Source organism: Marmota monax, unplaced genomic scaffold (assembly GCF_021218885.2).
Source record: "Marmota monax isolate L192 unplaced genomic scaffold, Marmota_monax_Labrador192_F-V1.1 WCK01_AAM20220418_F8-fsc00079, whole genome shotgun sequence".
NCBI classification, from domain to species: Eukaryota; Metazoa; Chordata; class Mammalia; order Rodentia; family Sciuridae; genus Marmota; species Marmota monax.
The window spans coordinates 8,186,828-8,209,674 of record NW_026694099.1 but is presented as its reverse complement, the minus strand read 5'-3'; the positions used below and the strand labels follow the sequence as shown (position 1 = coordinate 8,209,674).

Genomic DNA, 22,847 nt, shown 5'->3' with positions numbered 1-22,847 from the left:
ACAATAAGTTAAATTTGTTTTAGTAATATTATGTTATTGGTAAAAATGTTAGTATTGTTATTTTGAGACAAACGTTTAGGAAATGAGGAATGAGTAAAGAACTATACTTTAATTCCCTGGTGTCCTTAAAATTGGGATTCTTAACATGGGATATAGAAAAACTTAAGTCATGTAATAATGAATTTGAAGTATCAGTATGAATCCATGATGTATTTTTATCTTTCAAACTCTTCTCCAAAAAAACAAAACAAAAAAACCAGCCAGACATGATTGTGCATGCCTGTGATCTCAGCAAATTGGGAGGATTGCAAGTTTGAGGCCAGGCTCAGAAACTTGGCAAGACCCTGTCTTTAAAAAGAAAAAGAAAAAAAGGACTAGTGATGTAGCTCAGTGGTAAATGAGAGAAAAAAGAACCCCTGGGTTCATTCCCAGTATTCAAAACAAGCAAAACAAAAAACAAACACAAACACAAAACAAAACCAACCACAAAAAGCAAAAACAAAAGGAAACAAATAGTATAGCAACAACAACGACAACAAAACCCTCACAAACCAAAGCAAAACAACTTCAATAAAACCATTGAAAAGGGGTCTGGGTGTGGTGATGCATGCCTGTAATCCTAGAGGCTTGGGAGGCTGAGGCAGGAGGATCCCAAGTCCAAGGCCAGCCTCAGCAACTTAACAAGGCCCTAAGCAACTCAGTGAGATCCTGTCTCTAATAAAATACAAAATAGGGCTGGGGATGTGGCTCAGTGGCCAAGTGCCCCAGAGTTCAATCCCTTGTACCCACCCTGCAAAAAACAAAACCACTGAAAAGGCTAACAGTAATCATCCTGGAAAAATAAGCATCCCTAGCATCCATCCACATTGTTTTTTTGTGTGTGTGTTTGTGGTGCTGGGGATTGACCCCAGGCCCTTGTGCATGGGAGGCAAGCACTCTACCAACTGAGCTATATCCCCAGCCCCACAATGGTTTTTGAAATACCATTTCCCATTAAAAGAAACAATGCTTCCTTAGGCCAGAATGTACAAAATGAATCTGAATATTTTCATCACACAATATAGAAAGAAAGCTATCAAAGTCTATTAAGGGTCACATCAAAAGAAACAAAAAGTTAAAAAGGTCAAAAATAAGATAATACAAAACTTCAGTAAAGATAAATAATAATCATTTTAAACACATCACATATATTTAAATCCATAGGTGATACTGAACTTTTAAAAAATGAATGATCACTTCTGAGATAATATTGTGTATGGTGAATAATATTGTATGTTGACTGAAAATAATACTGAAGTCAATAATAGGAATAAGAATATAGAATAGGACATTGATGAACAAGATTAGCCACAGGTAGATAACTTTTAGTATTAGACGGTGATCACACAGGCTACTTCCATATATATTTGAAAATTTTCATTATTAAAAAAAATGACTGTGAGGGGAGACATAAGTTGTCAGACATATTTTTAGGGTTATTGGGACAAAATTTTGAAGACCAATGTTCTAAACTGAAGAAGAGCAAGAATCAGATCTACCTTGTTACATGGTTAGGACCTATGTTACCTAGCAGACTGAGGTACTCAATATTTATTAAAAGAATGAGATAGACAGAATAGTAAGCATATGTAGTAAAAGTTTTCAAAGTAATTTTCTTTAGAAAAATAATTATAAATTGAAGTAATGGTTACTTCTCCTAAGCATAATACATTTAATTAATTCTGTATAGATTGATCAGAAAAGGGCTGGGGGATAGAGCTCAGTGGTAAGAGTGTTCACCTGTATGTACAGGGTGCTGGGTTCAATCCCCAGCACTGCCCAAAAAATGAAGTAGAATGATCAAAGAATAATGATCATCATTGAGAGGTTAATTTTAAGGCATTATTTTAAAATAACTTTTTTTTTCTGAAAATAAACAAATGTATCTCATTATAAGATAATGAACCACTTTGAACATAATTTGGGAAAATCTTAACATAAAAGCTGCTTACCTTTCAAAGGGTGCTTGGACTCTCTTAATTACATGGTAGAAAAGTATGTCTTTTACCAACATATACTTATCACTTAATGTTGTTAAAAGTCTAAGACATCCAATAAGCTCTAGGTAGTTGTAGCATTCATTTACTACTGAGTTTAAGTCAGTCATATTTGTTGCAGTATTTATCTGTAATGAAGGAGAAAATATACCTACTTTACCCATTTATTGTGAGTGATACTTACATTTCAAATGACACATTATTTTATACTCAATTTTTTAAAAAAGATATTTTTATTAGTTATTGATGGACCTTTATTTTACTTTATTTTTTCTCAGCAGTGCTGAGAATTGATCCCAGTGCCTCACCCATGCTAGGCAAGTACTCTACCACTGAGCCATAACCCCAGCCCCTTTATACTCAATTTTTGAGTACATCAGGGTAGAGTGGAATATACTAAAAAATATTTTCTAGAATCAATGTTTGAAATCTGGTTCAACAAATATTGTATATTTCTGCCTTCAAGATCTAGAGTATAACGCCAGTTTAATACAAGAAATTGTTTATATAAAAATCAATGAAATAGAGAATTTTATAGCTCTAGAGGGACAAAAGAGATGACGTGAGGAAATTTCACAAAAGAGAAAAACTATTGGCTGAAACCTAAAAGATGCATAAAATTTACCAAAAAAAAAAAATTCAGTATTAAAAATGAAATACTTGGGGCTGGAGTTGTGGCTCAGTGGTAGAGCACTTGTCTAGCATGCGTGAAGGCACTGGGTTCGATCCTCAGCACCACATAAAAATAAAATAAAATAAAGGGTTAAAAAAGAAACAAAGAAATACTTAACTATTTATGTGCCAGATACTTGCATATAGATAGATTAGCTGTTAAAAAAAAAAAAAAAAGATACAGTAGGGTTGGAGTTGTAACTCAGAGGTAAAGTGCTGGCCTAGCATGCGTGAGGCACTGGGTTCGATTCTCAGCACCACATATAAATAAGTAAATAAAGGTCTATCAACAACATAAAAATATTTTTAAAAATATAGTAGGAGAAAGATAAAAACAGAGGCAATCAATAATCCATTCATAGAAAATTTCTTTCCAAAACATTCTTCTTCCAGAGATTAATGATTCCCTCATTCTTTTGAAATCTCTGCTGAAATCTCTTTTAAGTTTTTTTCTCATTACTTTGATCAAAATATTACCTGTATTCTCTGTCAAAATTCATAGTTTAGTATATGTTGCTCCATTCCCCCAAATCCCTGAGTTTTAGCTGGACACCCAGCCAGACTTTCTCTGGAGCTAATGAGTAAGGTCTATCTAATGGGATATGAGTCAAAACAATGTGTCAAACTTCTCTGCGCTCTGCTACTTTCAACAAGATGAAGATAATGTTCTAAGTAAACAAAATGAAAAGAAGGAACCCAATACTACCCTAGATGATTTAGAGTACTGAAACTGTACTTTAAAATAGGGGCCTCGTCTGTCAAGGGCCAGACAGTATTTTCTGCTTTGTGAACTATATGGTGTCTGTTGCAAATACTCAACTCTACCACTGAAATGTGAAAGCAGACAGATACATATCAAAGGGGTGTGGTTTTATTCCAATAAGCAGACATGGTCTAGACAAGATTTAAGAAGGAAATAAACATCTACCTTTATTTGGACCACCATCTTTTTGGGCTTATTTGTTAAAGAAGCTTAGCTTAAACCCTAACTTTAATATACATCAACTTTTATTTATCCAACTCCTTTTATTCTGCTATATATATCTTCATAATATATATTTACTTTATGGTGGTATTTCTTGTATTATGGTGGTATTCCTTCCTGTAAGAAGACAGAAACTTGGTTCATTATTCTGTCTTCAATGATAACATACTACACTGTGTGTTATCTTGCTGACTGTGTGTAGTTGCTGACTAAATGAAGGAAAAAAACACTTCTTGTTAGGAAGTGAAGAAAGCAGAGTATATAAAGCCATGAAATGCTTTATTGTGAGTTTAAACTTTGTTTAAAAAAGTCTAGGAGGGGGGATTAGTTTTGTCTTAACCCATTAAATCCTGAGTTTTCAATTCTGTGAACATTTCAATGAAATGGACATAGGTGCCTAAAAATAGGTTGGAAATCATAATCTAGAGATTATATATTAACATCATTATACTATGATCATATTCTTGTTACTACAATTATATTTCTTATTACATACTGTATTTAAGTTTTATAGGTATGCCATATCTATGGCAATGGGACAAAATGGGTTAAACATGCGGCCTAGTGTGCTAGCAAGCCCCAGATCATATCTGCATAAAATATGGGGATTAAAAATACAGGCTATGAATCATTCAGAAAGGTTTTGAGAGAGAAATCACTCTTCAGAGAATAAGAATGAGTACTGTTAAAGACAACACTGAAAAATTCTTAAGTGTCAGGGGGGGTAAGAGAAGAAGCATTAAGGAAGATAGTAGTAACCAAGAGTAGGAAGTAGTACAAAATTAAAGAAAACAATAGGGAGGAATTTTAAGAAAGTACTGATTGTAAAAGTCAGGGAAGATAATGCCTATAATTGCAGTCATTCGGTAGGCTGAGAAGGAGAATCACAAGTTCAGGGCTAGCCTTGGCATTTCAGTAAGACCCTGTCTAAATTAAAAAATAAAAAGCAGTGGAGGTGTAGCTTAGTGGTACAGTACCCCTGGGTTCAATCCACAGTACCACAAAAAGAAGATGGAAGGAGACCCTCAACAACAGACACTAGTATTGCTGTATGTATAAATGTGGCTGTATAACCAATGTGATCCTGCAATCTGTACACGTGGAGGAAAAAAAAAAGAAAAAACAACAACAAAGATGAAGAATTAGAAAAGAAAGGGTTCAATATTGAGGATTTGGATCACTGAATAGAAGTTATGAATAAGCTAACTCAGGAGACTGGTGGTAGGAACAGAAGAATGATTTTAAGAAGTGAAGATATGTAGAAAATAGAGAAAATGAAGTTAAAGAAACTGCTTCTGATAAAGAAAGAAGACAAAAAGAAAAATGAAGTTGGAGTCAATTCAAAATATGATTTTAGGATGAACAGTCTTAGGTCAAATAAATAGACCTGTTAAACCTCAACAGATAGCAACTCATACTTCCATAGTACTTACTTTGTGGTTTAGAAATCAAGACTTTACAAGATTAACATGCCCAGGTCATACAGTAGTTAAATGGCCTAATACTCAAACCAAAATCTCACTTATAGGGCATTATGATAAATGAGTTTATACATATGTTGAGTGTAGTAAAGTGCACAATGAATGGTGGGAAGCATTGAGACCACCCGCCTACTTGTTCCATGTGGAAGAAATTAATCCTGGTCTTTCTTTCCTTCTATGACTTACTTTCTCTCCTTCTATTACTTCCCCATAGAAAGAAGGGTAAACATTCCCACTGGAGACACAAATCTTTCCTTTCCTCAAAACTACTTGCCTCCAAGATGGTGCGCTTTCATCTGTTCTTTAGCAAGCAGATTAGGAACCTGCCACATATTAGCTCTACCCTGGACCGATCCATCTAGTCATTTTGACCACAAATCTAAGACACATTATCCAACTAGTTTTATGAATATTAAACTTGACAGTTTCACCTCCAGCTATCTGAATTTTACATTTATCACTTGTTTTGTGAACTCTGCTGGTAAACGCAATATTGTATGTTGACAACATGTAACTACTCCAATAGAGTACTATTGCAAGCCATTCATTCATATTAAAATATATTAAAATAGAATAAAATCTACATTTTAATAAACAGGTACATTTCTTACCCTTACTATAATTTGTGCTACATCAAAGTCTGAAACATCATCTAAAATTGGTTGGGTATTTTCTGGTCCATAAACAAGGCAGTTAAACAGGGTTTTAGAAAAGAAACCAGGTGAAGGACCACCATGAACCAAAGAAATGGCAAGCATTTTTCCAGCTTCATAGTAAAGATTCTCTTTCAGAGCTGTAAATACAGATGAAAATTCATTGAACATACTTATTTATTATTATAACCATCATTTTAAATGAATATATATATATATATATATATATATAATTAAAAATAATCCCCAAATCTAAACATTAGACAAATGTAAAATAGTAATCATTAGAAGCAACCTGGTACACAGGCCTTACTAAAATATGTAAAAAATAAATAAATAAATAAATAAATCTGAATATAAAGTAATAGTCTATCATAGGGGGGAAAAAGACAAATAGAGAAAGTCTTCTAAAAAACTAAAATACTTATAATCCCACCATAATAATCACAGTACATTCTTTTGTGTAGTTTTTATCTGCATATAAACCTATACATAAACAATTTGAATTCTGCTTTTTTCCCCTTACTATTTTATATGATTTTCCTTATGCTATTCAAAATTACTCAATTTTAATTGGATGCATTAAGGCTAACTTAGAGATGTACTACAAGGCAAGCCATTTCCCTATTATGGCTGTTCTGGTTGAGTGACATTTTTTATTATATAAAACATAATGTCATAAATAACATCTATTTACATATATTTATGTATTTATTTGATTAGGATAAATTCTAACATCTGGTATTACTGGGTCAAAGGACATGAATATTTTTAAGTTCTTAATGTATGTCATTAAATTATCTGCCAAAAACATACAGACTTTTTATTCCCAATAGTATATGCTACTTTACCATACCCTTACAGCTTTAAAGGTTTTCAAAATTGTTGGTGTTGTACCAGTGAACTACATCCTCAGCCCTTTATATTTATTTTTGAATTTTTAGACATGGTCACTAAGTTGCCCTGGCTGGCCTTGATCTCAGATCCTCCTGCCACGGCTTCCAAGGTAGGTGGGATTACAGGAGTATATCACCACGACTTGTGGATGTGTACCAACTCGAATCCAGATTCTGTGACTTAAATTCATGCATTCTCCATGTAACAAAGTTTGAATTTACATTACTGATTATTTGAGAGTCTCCCCAACCCACCCTAATGGGGAATTAAACTCTCTATACAAACTATTGTAAAAATGTTTGTGGCAATGATGAAGTTCTATGGAAAATACAGAAGGAAATTCTTTTTTTATTGTTTTTTTTTAAATATATGACAGCGGAATGCATAACATATTACACATATGTAACATATTACACATATAGAGCACAATTTTTCATATCTCTGGTTATATATAAAGTATGTTCACATCAATTCATGTATTAATACATGTACTTTGGATAATGATGTTCATTACATTCCACCATCATTTCTAACCCCTGCCCTCCTCCCTTCCCTTCCCACCCCTCTGCCCTATCTAGAGTTTGTCTACAGGAAGAAATTCAAATGGAAGGGAACAACTCTTCTCATTGTTTTTAAATTTCCTATTGTAGTAAGTTCTCACCAAAAAGAAAAATATACACATAATTGTGTAAAAAGAAAATTCTTGGAAACAAAAAGCACATCAAAAAACGTAATATGTGGTCCAGAAAAGCATTTAAATACAAATTCTATGCTTTAAAGAAATATGCCAAGTGCAAATTATAAATATATAAATAAGAAGAGTTCAAATAATCATATATTCCATCTGACTACTATATTCAATGAAATTCAAGTGAATGTATTCAAACTTATACTCATTTATAAATTGATTTTAAGGATATTGCTAAAAGCATAGACATTCTTAAATCATGTTTCATCATAAGACTTAACTTCTCTTTTACTTGGGGTCCTGGGAATCAAACCCAGGGTCTTGTGCTTGCTAGACAAGTGCTCAATCATTGAGCTGTGTATCCCTAGCCCCAACAACACGTATCTTATCCCTTTCCTGTGATCATATTGGTAGTTTATTATTTTAAATTATAGTCAGATCACAATTAATGAATATTAATTCTAACTAACATTTCACTTCTTATATCTGCTATATAAAATATGTATAAGAATAAATAAAATAATTACCTTGAGAATTTAGAGACAAGTTCTTTGATAAGGACCCTTCAAACAATGATGAGTTCTCAAGATGTTGCATCAAAAGACTCAGAAATTCCTGCTTTGATCCAGGAAGCTCTCTTGCAAACTTATCATTTTCATTAACATACATTATTTCAATTGCGTATGAAGGATTAAACTTTTGATTCCTGAATACATCTAAGGCACTATTCCATATATTGGCTTTGTTGATAAATAATCTTTTAGGTTTTTTTTTAATTTGGAATCCTAACTCTATCAGAATAGTCGAAATATCTCTTCTAAACTTGCTGCCTTGCCTATAAAAACATGAATTTAAACAAAGAGGTAAGTATTTCAAAGTGTTTTATGTGAAACAGGAGTTATATTGACAATAAAACAAAAGAAAAATTTTAAATGGAAATTCTTTACTGAATGTGACCCAAAACCAAAATAATGGCTGCTACTAGAACCAAAAACAGTTATTTGATAATCTTAGGTTTTAAATTATTGATTCCTCACCCCCATCTTCAACTAAATTAAAATCATTTATAAGAATGTTGTTAGATCATTATCTCAAATTTGACCAATCCAGCAGATTCAGGTTTTAGAGCTCAACTCTTACTTCCTGGGTAATGGCTAAAGCAACTTAACTGTACCTTGTTTCATACTTGCTATATCTTAAAAAAAAGAAAATGTAAGCTCTGCATATGTATGAGAAAACTATGGCTTTGAGAGATTACACAATGTATTTTAAACCATAAAGTTATAATCAATAATAGAGCTAATATTACAGAATTCACAATCCATTAAATGGTACCTTTTAGTCTAGACCAGTCATTCTCAAAGTGTGGTCCTTGACCAGTAGCATCACCTGGGAACTTGTTAGAAATGCAAATTATTGAGTCCCATAGCACATCTACACAATCATAATCTCTACTATTTTAACAATCCAGGTGAATTATATAAACCAGTTTAACCATTCTTTGCCTCAGTTGCTCCACTTGTAATTGGAATTAATGTATTCTATGCCCAAAAGTCACTTTTCTATATCTAAGTATAAATTTTTCCCATACCAAGACAATTTAATGTGCCATTGTGGTCCAGGCATTGCTTTTTCACTTTTTTCCCCCCCAAAGGATCCACTACTCATTAGTCCAAGTTGAAGAAAAATCAAAATTACACCTTCTTATAGTAGTTTGATTCCTTGCTCCCACCTGGATCAGTGATAATGTTGATGCTATTCTTCTAGAATACGACTGCAAGTGAAAGCAGGAGCAAGGAGTCAAGCTTCCCTGTTGTAACATATTTGGAAACCAGATATTAAAATTATTTAAAAATAACGTGAACATCTTTTTATATGAAAAATATAACAAATGAGATAGCTGTTACAGTTGCAATAACAAAAGTGGAATTTTTAAAACAGTAATTCCTCAGTTTGACAAATCCCTAATATTTTATCCATCTGGCAAATTGAATTATCAAATATTTCCATCAAGCTTAGCTACAAATGTTATTTTTCTACTTTCTTCCTGTTGGGTAAACCAAAGCTCTAAAAACTTTTGCCAAGTTAACATAAATCATTACTACGATTGAACAAATATCTGATGCAATATAAATTTGTAATTCCATTCTTGTTTAAATGTTTATGACTTTAAAGTTAGTTTTTTGCCATTTAGTGGACATAGGAATTAATACAATACTTATAGGTATGTCTTAAACCTTCTAAAGAGCTGACATTTAAACTTCTAGCATTGACAATGAATATATTAAGGAAACAATGATTATAGTATCCAATAAGCCAGCTCATGTTAAATAAGATTCCACCCTTTTCACAGAGTTACATGGTATGTTTCATATTTTAACTTCCTATTTTTATAATCAAATAACATTTTAAGGACATTTTCCAGAACAGTGTTTTTCAAACTATCTTGAAAATGATCTATAATAAAAAATGTTTTACAATATGATTCAATATACAATAAATAAATGATTTCATACACATTCTTTCTACATGTAATACAATTCGACATATTTTGCATTCTATTGCATCCCATCCTATCCCATTTCGTTTTTTTTCTTTTAAGATGATGGCTGTATGTATTTCTTGATCAAATATTGGGTTCTGCAGTTTGAAAAATACTCTTCTAGACTATCATATGATCAGCTAACATCCTAAGTGTAGATGCACTTCCTTTAATTTCTTTTTCCAAAAAGATTTTTATATTTTTCTCAAATTCAAAATACACACCTCAGCAGGTCTTTACGCTGAGCTCCAGGTGACTGTCTGGGTAACTTAGGTGATGACTCTTCCAACAAACAATCAGTAATTGCCACATTATTAGAGTTGGATAATGCATGTTTTTTTGCTTTTTGGAAATCTACAGATTTAAATTCCAATGTTAGCTTAAAAGAAATATAGGTGAAAAATTTCTAATAACATGCATTTAAACATTTTTATTCAAAATTACAAACTATTACCTGAATTGTAGATAATACTTCTACATTCCAAACACTCCCAATTTTGTTCCCATGATCGTAGTGAGGAACAGGCTAAATGTGTTCCACTAGAACCACAACACTGACAGCGTTTTATTTCCCATTTGCTGAGGACATAAAGAAAAGCAGATGCATATGTTTTGATATTATCTTAATCTAGTTCCAACCACCAGCAGGTCTGCCCTCTGCCATACAAATACTAACCCTTTTATGAAAGAGGGAAAAACAGATTATCTTGCTTTGATACTATATTACTTTTTTCTAAAATATATTTAAAAATTTCATTTATTATGTTTGTAATCACCTTCTCTAAATATCCCCCTAACTTAAAACCCTAAGCTAGTATGAACATATATACATACAGGCACATGCACAAAGAATAGAAACATTAGAAAGGCTGTATGACTGAGGGAAAAAAAGCATTTCCTCTTATATTTGATGACTTTGTTCACAAGAAGATTACTGTATCAGTATGTCTGATAAGGAAAAAACATTCAGTACATTTCAAGGTAAATATCTCCTAAAACTTGCTCAGATACTTCAGGTCTTATGGAGCACAACAGGGTTCAGACTTTCTACCTGGCTTTATATTCATATTCTCTCTCATCTTCTCCCTACCACTCCATGTTTCCCCACTATGCCATGTGACATGTGGCAGTTCATATTCATATTTACTTGTCGGTATGGGTGTGAATTGTGGTGTGAGGCTCCCTCCTCTTTGTATGGATAGTAGTGTACAAAAACAGATATAAGCTTCTTGAGTATGTGTAAATGTGGGTGGCAAGATGGGTAGCTAACTATACTCCCACTTCTGCTGTAGGTTTGGTCATAGCATCCCCCTCTGTGGGTTGGTGTGCAGGTGTGTATGCATGTGTCTCTCCTTCTTCCTCAAATAGGTCTGCTCACTGATGAGAAGGAAGATGACAACTAACATGAATACATATTTCATTCAACAGGTCAACTTCTTACTCTTTATATGAAGAGCTTAATACAATTTTAAAGGCAAACTATTGCTACCTTCATTGTCAAGAAGAGGAAATTTAAGCATAGAGGGAGAAATAACTTGCCCAATCAAGGTCACACTGGTTAAGCCTCAGTCAGGTTTCCAACCCAGTTTACCTGGCTTCAGACCCATATTCTTATCTATTATACCATGCTGCTTTTTCATCAATACTGCCTTCCTCTCACTGGGATAAGAGGGATTAAGTTTACAATGCAAGAGTTCAGTCAGCAGATATCTGTGTCCAAGGAGAAAAAGCAATATGTGATAACAATCTCAAAAAGATGCTGCTAAAAAGAAAAAGGATTGTGCTTTATAGATACATGCAGAAAATGACATGCAGAAAACATATTGTACCAAGCACAATAAAGGAAATCTGTAGCCTTGAATGTGGAATCAGGAGTAGGAAGAATTGCTTAGGGTAAACTTTCCAATGTTGGTCAGACCTCAGCTAATTCTTCACAAATAAATAGTAGCTGATCCAGCCAAATCACTTTCCATGAGAAATAAGGCTCCTAATATTCTACTCTACACTCTAAGTTGACTATGTTAAGGAAGACTATGTAACAGGAATAATAATGTACTAAAACTTCCTACATAAATTTCAATAAAACTCGATTTGTTGACGTTTATCCTCATCTTAAAGAGACTCTTGATCTCTAGTGAAATACACAAGACACAAAATGATTGCTAAAAATAAAAGCAGATATGTATTGACATTACAAAAGAGTAATCAATAAATTTCAAATGCCAAACCCATTTTATAATGACCCAAAAGAAACAGATTAAACTATCTAAATTACCCTCTAGAGTACTACTGTTCAACAGAAGCACAATAATTTTCTAGTAGCCTCATTTAAAAATGTAATACAAAATAGGTAAAATTACTTCAGATGTTTTATTTGCAAAATACTATCATTTTCTTTAACATATTAATCAATACAAACTTAAAGATAATTTTAAGTTTTTCTGTTCATATGATTATAGGTTGATTTGTGCCAATCCCCTAAAATTCATATAGTGTTCAGGTAAGTTTTAATGCTTACTACCTCAGAATATGATTATATTTGAAGAAAAGGGCTATAAAGAGGTAATCAGAGTAAAATGAAGTCTATAGTTAAGTCCTAAAACAATATGACAAATGCCATCATAAAAAAATGATTAGGACATAGCCAACAGAGAGATAACCATGAGAGGACACAGCTAGAGGAAAGTCATTTGTAAGCCATGGCCTCTGAAGAAGCCCAAACCTGTAATCACCTTGATCTTGTACTTCTAACTTTCAAAATTTTGAGAAAACAAATATCTGTTGTTTAAGTCATCTGTCAGTCTGTGGTCTTTTGTTATGGCAGTCCTAGTGAACTAAATCTTTAGAGTGTATTTTAAACTTAAAGCATCCTCTCAATTTAGAACAGCAATATTTCAAAGGCTCAATAGCCACATATGGCTAATATCTACTGTATGGGATGTCGTTTATCTAGGAAAAGGACCTTCATGAAAATATACCAGAGAAACAGGTTAGCTGTACTAAAAAAATTCCTCCATACACAGATGTAAATATACTTTATCTCAAGTTAAAACATCAAACTCCCTAAAAGAGCAAAACTGTTTCACTAGCTTTCTCAGCTAAAGGTTTAAAGGAACCATTAAGCACAATTCAATTTCCAGAAATACCTATCAGGTGCATTATAGTCTCGCCCTTCTTTGCAACGACATCTTCGAACATCACAGTGCTCATAGTGCTGCAGAAGGTCTTGATAAGCATTTTCCTCTAATTCCCAAGATGCATCCCTATAAATGAAGCAAGATATAAAATATACTTTGACCTAAATGTTATATAAAAGGATTGGTAATAAATCTAAAAACCTTTCTCATACTTAGTAACAAGGATAAAAACCTGTCGTTTTTAGGATATCCTTTTTTCAATATATAAATCCATCATGTCATTTAACCTATAATTAATCTCACAGTAAATTTTCAAACATTTAAGTGAAAAATCAAGCAGAAATTTTCTAAAACTTACATTTTTCTAATATTTCACTTCCAAATTTTAGTTTCAGGTTTACTATAATTACTTCTGGATTCATCTTTAAGCATTAAGAAAATTCTTCTCACTCATTTTAAAACCATTTTGATTCTCTTAGATAATTTATAAATACTGTTTCGAAGATGATTTGTGTATAAATTGATCAATTGGACAGTTGGAATACTTACTAAAATGAGACTAAAAATTAGTAAATGACACATTTATGTCAAAGTCCCTCAGCAATCTGAGGACAAGTAAGCTTTATATCTTGCCATTGGAAATGGCTACCTGTCCATGATCACTTAGTCAAACATAAATGATTATATCTAATGTTATTAAATCCTAAAGTTAAAACATTTAAAATAACTTTTTTTTTTGGTCAAAAGACTAACTATTACTTACTTTTCAGGAATGTGAATTCCCATTCTTAACATCTCTTTCTGAAAGGTGTCAGTATTACTGCATATTGTACACCTGAAGAAAAACACTCCTGCATTTATTGCTTGAACCTATAGTGGAAAATGGAAAATCTATTTTTAACAATTTAAGCCTGTTACCAGTTTATGAATTACATAATAGAACATGTGCTGTTTTTCATTTTATATGTTATGAAAACATTTTCTATAACTAGTGGTTCTCAAAACTTATAAACTAAGCTATCCCACGGCCAAAATTTGGAGAGTCCCCGATTCCCAGGTCTAACGAATAGATGGTTCAGCTTTATATTCATCACCAATATTTTTCTCAATTTTTGTAGCCTAATGCATTTTCAGTTCCTAAATACTGTGTTGTCCTCCACACTGTGGGAAAACCAGTGAAAATCTTTAGCTACTTCATCCAGAAAGAATGTTTAATTACATGTTATTCATAAATCATTACTGATTCTGTTTTTCACTTATACCTCTTGAATTTTCTTCCCCAAATGGGGAAAGTATAAAACCTGTTACCAATGCTATAGCAAACACAAATAAAGAAGTCACGTGGTATATTCAGAAGGAAACTGGAAGCTATAAGCCTACTAGGAAGAGTAGTCAGTCCCTAATAAAAAACCAGTCACACACATTCATTAAAAACAAAAATGTTAACTCATACTTTATAGATGAAAATACTATGTTGTGAATCAAAAATAGAGACATAAAATGACTAAACTTCAAGGAGTTTTAGCAAGTACACAATACAGGTATACAACCATAATATTGTGTACAAGTGCTGATTTCTTAAAAACTCCATGGACAGAAAAATGAAAAAGTACCTAGTCTACAATGACAAAAGTATTACAGGGATAGTGAGGCCACAGCTGTTTTGAAGAATAGAGGTTTACTAGGAAAATAGGATAATAGATAGTCCAAGGATAGGGAATGGCATATATCAAGCCTCTGTGAAAAGACAGAGAACAAGTAATTAGGAAACTACAATTAATAATATATTTAGGGATTACATTCTGGTGAAGCTGAACTAAGTAATGAAGCCAGATGGGTAAATATAAACCAGAAGCAGAACAGTTAGTGTGAAGGAAAAAAGTAAGTAAAGAGGAGCTCAGGTTCAGAGAACTAATAAATGGTACACTCAACATTGAACACATGAGAGAGAAGCAACAAGTTACCAAAATCTATGAACCTAAAGGAGCTTTAAGCAATTGAAGATACATGCTGAGATCTTACTAAATATAAGATATTTTATAAGAAAGTATTTGGAAGGGAGGGAAAAAAAAACAGTATAGGACACATGGAAAACACCAATTTGATGACAGAGATATCCAAACTAATCAAGAATAGTGACAATTCCTCCCTACTAGAAGGCTATATATATAAGGGGGGGGGGGAGAGTGTGAGTTCTTACCAATTCCTTTGATTCTAACCTTTAATCTCTTCTCACAAAATTCCTACGTATAGCACTTGTTAGTGGTTTCAAATAATGATATTTGTTTAACAACATACAGCTATCTAGGCTGGGTAGAGTACATACTATATTTCATTTGAGATTCTGGCACCAAAACGAAAAAGCCACTGAAGGTCTTTTAGAGAAAGTGACTCTAGAATTAGTCCTTAGTATGTGAAAATCAAGTAACAATGGCTTATTGATATTTATATCACAGACAAGTGTCTGTGAGGCTGTGATTATAAATTAATTTGCATAAAATAGCTCTACTTTTTTGTTAGGAATAGTATTTCTACTTTTCAATGACAATTAAAACTCAGTATTTTCAGTTTCACAAGACCCCTACAAATACCAGGTCAAGTTGTAGACCCTCTCTCTGCTTCATTATTAACACATAAGTGAGGCAAATCTTATTTGTTTTGAATAATAACAGAAAATTAACAAGACAATTTGTTGGCAATTACATTTATTCAAATATAAACTGTTAAATTAGGAAAAATTACCTTTTAAAAATTCTCACATGTGAACCTCTTCCTCAATAGCTAAGGATAATACTTTATGATGTTGTTTATTAACTGCAGTCCCTGGGATGCTTTTATGCACACGTTTTGCAACAATTACCAGAATTTCTAATATTTCCCCAATAAAATAGGCTCTGATGCAACTTTTTTTTTTTTTTTGCAGGGGGGAGCTCAACCACTGAGCACATCCCCAACCCTATTTTATATTTTATTTAGAGACAGGATTCTCACTGAATTGTTTAGTGCCTCATGGTTACTGAGGCTGGCTTTGAATTCGCAATCCTTCTGCCTCAGCCACCTGAGCCGCTGGGATTATAGGCATGTACCACTGTACCTGGCTCTTATTTTCCTTGATGGTCTTAAGTATAAAAGTTCAAGGACCATACAAAAAAGTAAAAAGTACGAAATAGAAAATAGCCATCCAAGATCTACTAAAGTCCTTTGACTATGTTAGGACTTTTAAGATTTCATTGAAATATAAATAAATTTATATATCCTAATTTTAAGGAAAAAAAAAAGTTAAACCAGACCTAGCTGGGTGGGATGGTACATACCTATCTTAGCTACTTGGGAGGCGGACTGCCTAGCATGTCCTAGTTTCAACCCCAAGTACTACCAAAAAAAAAAAAAAAGGATTAAACTTAAGTAAATCCTTTGTTATTTGGCATTGCATTATGTCTAACAGGTAGAACTTTCACACATGTATACTACATATTTAATATTATTAATAGTTGGGATCTTATTAAAATATTCTTGAGTTTTCTTAAACAAAGAAATAGTAAATTATGTTTAATGTTGTATGTGTGTGGGTGTTTGCAGTGCTGGACAAGGAACCTCGTGCATGCTAGGCAAGTGCTGTACCACTGAGCTACATCCCTAGCTCCAATGTCCAGTGTTTTATAATACTGTTTATTTGAAAAATAGTCAATGTGTTTGATGTACAAACTGACTTTAGAAGAACCAATATTTTCAATTCACCAACAGCAATCACTTTCCTGTCAAGGAGTTATGATTAAGAGTTTATTATAGTTAAAAAAAAAATTTAAGTCCTCAGTATTACTTACTAGTAGCCAATTCCTGGTTTTCTAGCTTGAACATTTAAATGGAACTTAGGAATTAAAATTTGTGTTTTATTCACTGTGAAATACAAACTCCTTAGGTAAAAACAAAATTTTATAAGCAAAAATATATTAAAAGGTGGCATCTAAAGTATTTATTAAATGCTCACTGTACCCATAAATAGGAAAAATTTCATATGAATAATATGCTAGAAATTGAATGCTTTAGTTACTTTAAGAAGTACCAAGTAGGGATGGTTATGTGGCTCAGCAGTAGAAGTGTATTTGCCCAACATCCACAAAGCATTGAGTTCAATCCCAAACATCTGCACGTTCCAATTCTAATTTAAAATTCAAATCAGCAAACAATAAAATTTTATATCATTCAGAGAAAGCTTATACAACATATCTTACCTGTAAACAGTCTCTGTGAAACCAAGCATTCTTACAACATGGACTTCGTAGTATGTTATAAGTAGGAACAGGCTCAATATATTCCAAACAAATGGTGCATGGTAAGGAATCTCTGTAATTATTGGATGCAATTATTTGAACAGGTCGATGTTTCCAACAAAATGACCTAAAATGTAAATATTTAAGAATAATATCTCATGAATTTTAAGACCCAGCAATTTAAGAGAAAATTTGCTTGCATCTCTCTCATAAATAATCTGCAACAGACTAGAGCCTTGCAGTATAAAATTTGTCTCTATGACCTTTCAAAACAAAAATTTTGGTGGTGAGATTTCATACAAAATTTCAGTAAAACTAATGTTATACTGAGAATCCTATGTAATATTACATATAAATTACGTATACTTTTGTCTCAACAAATAAGTATACATATTGTTAAACCCAACACTGTATATAATTAAAGGAGGCAGGAACTTACACTTAAAATATTTTAATCATATGAATTATGTAAATAATAATAACCTATTACTAATCTACTTTATTTCCACTTGTATTTTCTAAACTGTTGTTTTCTTACATAGTAACAGCCATTACATAGGTCAAAATATGAAGACTTAAAAAGAAATACCTAATTCCAAAATTTATAAAATATTACCATTTGAAGTTATTCAGGAAGCAAATATTTTCAGGGGCATCCCAGGGCACAATATTTATTTTTTTGGACTCAATAAAATTTATATGCCTTCAATTTATTACTTCTTCTTTTTAAAAGAATTATCTTCTACACCACCTTTATTCCATTTATTTACTTTTATGTGGTGCTGAGAATCAAACCCAGGGCCTCACATGTGCTAGGCAAGCACTCTACCAATGAGCTATAGTCCCAGCCCTTCAATTTACTTCTTGAGAAATATATATGGCCCTGTGAAAGAAAGTTGGACTACTAATTCTAAACAGTGACATCAAAATCTAGAAAAATGTAAGGTAGAAATTTTTACTGAATATAAATAAATCTGAAGTTCAATATTATTTCCTAGAGTTGAAAGTTGCAGGTGACTATTAATCATCAGGCCCATTCTAAACACTGCTATTTTCAAGACTCAGCAGACAAAAATAATGCTATAAGAGGGTGATATAGCTTATAAATATCTTTCATACACACCCAAACATATACAGCATGTACATATAAACTCAGTACGTACAGTATGTACATGTAAAATTACTTTGTAATTTTAAGGGAATTATATTGTGATATTCATTTTCAACTATTCTTTAACATTCACATTTCATGTTTAACAGTTAAGTAACTCACGCAAAGTTGCCAGTAAACTGGAAAATACATTCTCTCTGAAGTCCACATGGGAAATGATAACTTCTTTTACATCGAGGTGCAACACATCCAATTGAAGCACCATTTTTCTTACAAACACAGCATTTCTAGAAGAAAACAAGAAAACAGAGCCACAATAAAAAAAAAAATTGAGTACTATAATATGATCAAGGTATTATTTTCATCATAATGGTTGTAATGATAGTATATTTAAAAAATTTTTCTGAAATAATCTAAAGATATCAAAGACTCACTGCTATAAGGAAGAAGTCCCCTTTCCTTCCTACTTACTAAAACATTTTAAACTTACAGGTATTTGCCACCATGCCTGGCTTAAAGTCATAAATTTCTAGTTCAGAAATTGATAGAAAAGACTTTGCAAGTATTGACAATTTTTATGGTATATAGTGTAATGAGTTAAATATTATAAACATAATAGTTACAAATGAAAGTTGCAATAAAATCTTAATGGAAATTATAAAAATTTAAAAATTCCAAGAATAGGAAAATAATAATAAAGTTGAATTTGTAAATTACTAGCTAAAATTACTCTGTCCTAACCAAAATGAAGAAGTATTAGATACCTCTAGTGGGATGAACAGTGTTCTCCAAAAGGATGTTTAAGCTCCTATAATTTCAATCTTCTCATTCATTCTCTATCATTACTTCTATTCAGACCATAGGGAGACCTACAGTCCCTTTCCTTGCACATAGCAAGGTAGCAATCATATAGAAGATTCACAAATAATTTAATGGACAAGGGGTTAAAATTTAGAAAGCCTATCTTGGAGAATAGAAGGGGACACTCACTGAACATAAACATACAATGTCATATCAGGGTCACAAGAGTTATGGAGATCATAAATTATTTCATAGTTGTATAAATTTTAACCTCCACTCATTTCAACCTCTGCAATTGAGCTATAAGAAATAAAAAAAATAAATGGTTGTCGTGATTCAGAATTAAATGTTTGTAGATCAGCAGGGATAGAACTATGGTCATATGCTGATTTAAGAGTGAGTAAAATAATGGGTAGGTTGAATAAGAAAGAGAAATCAGTATTGTCATATGAATTACAGTATTGTCATATGAATTTATTCAGGGTCAGTTAAACTCTCATTTGCAAAAATACCAATTGTTTATTAAAATTTACTATATTAAACAAAAATATACATTGAAACAAAATTAAAGTCGTTAAGTTTTTTTTTTCCCTCTCTCCCTTTATATCCTTTTAGTGGTACTGGTGACTGAATCCAAGATGTCCAACTGAATGACATCCCTAAGTTAAGACTGACCTACTTGCAATCCTCCTCTCTCAGCTTCCAAAGAACCTTGGATTAGAAGGGTGCGCCACCATGCCCAGATTAAAAAGTCATAAATTTCTAGTGTAATGAGTAAAATAACTTACTTACCAATTTAGATGCTCTATTCACTTCCTTCCTGATGTCTTCTATTAGAAAACCATAAACTCCCTCTTCTTCTTTACCTCTCTGCCAAATTCCACTTGACATCAACTATGAACATATTCAATGAGAAAATAAATTCCAAAAAACTAATTTGGATTAAAATCTATAATTTATTCTAATAAAAATGGACATAAATGACTCAAATTTCAAATATATATTTAAAATTACTATTTTTCCTGGCCAAAGTAAGAAGCTATTTACATCCTTTGATTTGGAAGACACTATATTAATAGTTCATATACCCAAACTGAACTCTAAAAGTATTTCAGGAACAACAACAATAAAAAAGATGGTAGAAAGGGAATGTATGAATATAGGTGGATGGGAAGGAAAATTGGTGGGGGGGGGGGGTGGAAGAACACCGAAAATTTAGTTTTAGAAAAAAGGAGTGGTAAATACAAAATACTGTAAATGTAATAATAAATTGAAATCCATGGAGCCAATACAGATTATCAGTGCTCTTTCAGGCTAACTTTAAATCTACTGGAATTCTGAACCATAAAAGGCATAGTTGTAGGGAAACCTATCGAATCAATCATTGATAACAAATGTTTCTCTTTTCAAAAATCTCATTTTAACTTCACAGTTTAAATATGTTAAGGAAGCATGAATCAAAAAAAAAAAAAAAAGGACTGGCCTACAAACCAGGCTCTGTGCCTAACCTTCTGGAACCTCTAGGCAAGGAATTTAAAGTTGTTACCTTAAACATGTCTCTAAGTCTCTTTTGGTTCTAACATTCTGTTTCCACTTGTAACATTACAATATTTCCCTGTTCATAATGAAACAGAATCTTAAAAGGGTTGAACTTGGGGTCAATACTTCTTTTGAAGTATTATATTCATTTATAAGACAGACTCTAAGATAAATTTTGATATGCTCAACTTAATTAAATAATTAAAATATGCTTCAGCAGAGCAAGTTTATAATTAGAAGTTTGTTTTCATCAATATAATGTTCTAAAAAATGTAAGTTTGTTTTCATCAATATAGTGTTCTGAAAAACAAGTGATACATATTAAGAACTAGATATGAGCATATTTAGAATGCCAACTTCATGTTCTCTGAAGACACCGTACAAGGTGATTAGACCAGTGTTCAAGTATATTTAACCGACAGAGTACCTGAGACAGAAAACCTTAGTATTTAGAGGACCACAAAGGAATACTTTAGATGGTTTTCCAAAGAAGCAGTTAAAGAATTTAACCCAGATGGTGGTGTGTTTAAAAATATGTCCATAAATCTATTAATACTCCTTCCTTCAAGAGATGGAGCTTAATTCCTGTTCCTATGAGTATAGGCTATGACTTAATAATCACTTCTAACAAATACAATAAAGCAAAAGGGATAGAGACAGGTGATTGTGAAGACTAGGTAATATGATTCCATCTGGTTTGTGTCTCTCATCCCTTGCTTTTGGGGGGAACCAAATAACATACTATGAATAGCCCTACTGAGACGCACAGGATGGTAAGGAGTTGGGGCCTCTTGTCAATAGCCAGGAGGAACTGTGGTCATAGGCACGTGAGCCACTGTAGGTAGATTCTCTAGCCTAGTAAAATCTTCAGATGTAACTTGGCTGACATGATGATAAGTATCTCATGAGAGACTATGAGTCAGAACTATCCAACTCGGCAGATATCAGATTCCTGACCCTCAGAAACTGTGATAATAAATGTTGGGGGAAAAATGTTGGTTTAATCTGCTAAATTTCAGAATAATTTGTTAAATGATGATAACTTACCTGTTTATCAAATTCTAAGATATGTACAAATACAACCTTGGCATGCTAAGGTATTAATGGCACCGCTACCTTAAGGAAGAGATTCAGTGTGATGAGAAGTTGGCAGAGAGAAGAGGAAACAGATCAGTTTTACTTTTTTCTGAGTGATCTATTATACATTAACCTGTTTCCTTTTCCACTTATATGTTATACCTTTAGCCAGAACTTTTCCTTCTGGAGTCTGTGAAATAAATACTTTCCTTCTACTCCCTGAACCCTCTTTTGAGACTTGTCACTAATAAGTAAGGAAATAAGTGATAAAAAGAACCCTTCCTTTACAGACCTAATCATTTTTTCCTTTTTTCCCCCTCCCAGTTAGACAAACAGGTAATGATAGATCTTTATATATACAATGTAATTTCAGAGCTGTAGAATTTGATATATTAAAAAGTACCATCTTAACACATAGAAACAATTTGTCCAGTTCTCAGAAATCAGTGTCAGAATCTAATTCTCACCAAATTTATAGAATTTAATTATAAATTGTACTCACCAAACAATAGTAATGTACAGTGAGATTCCACTTCTCATTTGTTTTCTTTTCTCCATATTTATTAGGACAGTCATCATTTTTTCGGCAGAAAACACAAGCTAATAATAAAAAAGTAAACAGACAAAATATATTTTAAAATTTCAAAATGATTCATGGAATTGGTGTTTCTCTCAGTTGATGTGTTAAATTCTTTTTATTTTAAATGTTTATTTTTGTTGTTGTTGGACACAATACCTTTATTTATTTTTATGTGGTGCTGAGGATCGAACCCAGGGCCTTGCACATGCTAGGCGAGTGCTCTACTGCTGAGCCACAAACCCAGCCCCTCCAATACCTACTGAACCTTGTTCCAAAATATATGTGATTTATGTGTTTTGAACTATATGGCAGGTCCCTGAGGGATGGGCTCAGATACTTATTTTTGTTTTTGTCTACCTCAGAACTTTTATAAGGTT

The 22,847-nt window shown here is 32.5% G+C and overlaps 1 protein-coding gene across 2 annotated transcripts in view; it reads right to left on the bottom strand.

Moving 5' to 3' along the window:
- Positions 1–22,847, bottom strand: part of G2e3 (G2/M-phase specific E3 ubiquitin protein ligase) — a 60,008-nt gene that overhangs the window by 11,303 nt on the left and 25,858 nt on the right. For both annotated transcript variants that reach the window (XM_046465218.2, XM_046465219.2), the window contains exons 3-13: positions 22,393–22,490; positions 20,067–20,168; positions 18,636–18,760; positions 17,324–17,489; positions 13,855–13,961; positions 13,101–13,217; positions 10,409–10,533; positions 10,179–10,308; positions 7,940–8,247; positions 5,786–5,967; positions 1,992–2,164 (exon numbers count right to left, since the gene is read on the bottom strand). In XM_046465218.2, coding sequence (XP_046321174.1) covers positions 1,992–2,164; positions 5,786–5,967; positions 7,940–8,247; positions 10,179–10,308; positions 10,409–10,533; positions 13,101–13,217; positions 13,855–13,961; positions 17,324–17,489; positions 18,636–18,760; positions 20,067–20,168; positions 22,393–22,490 — 1,633 coding nt within the window. The remainder of the gene's footprint in view (positions 1–1,991; positions 2,165–5,785; positions 5,968–7,939; positions 8,248–10,178; positions 10,309–10,408; positions 10,534–13,100; positions 13,218–13,854; positions 13,962–17,323; positions 17,490–18,635; positions 18,761–20,066; positions 20,169–22,392; positions 22,491–22,847) is intronic.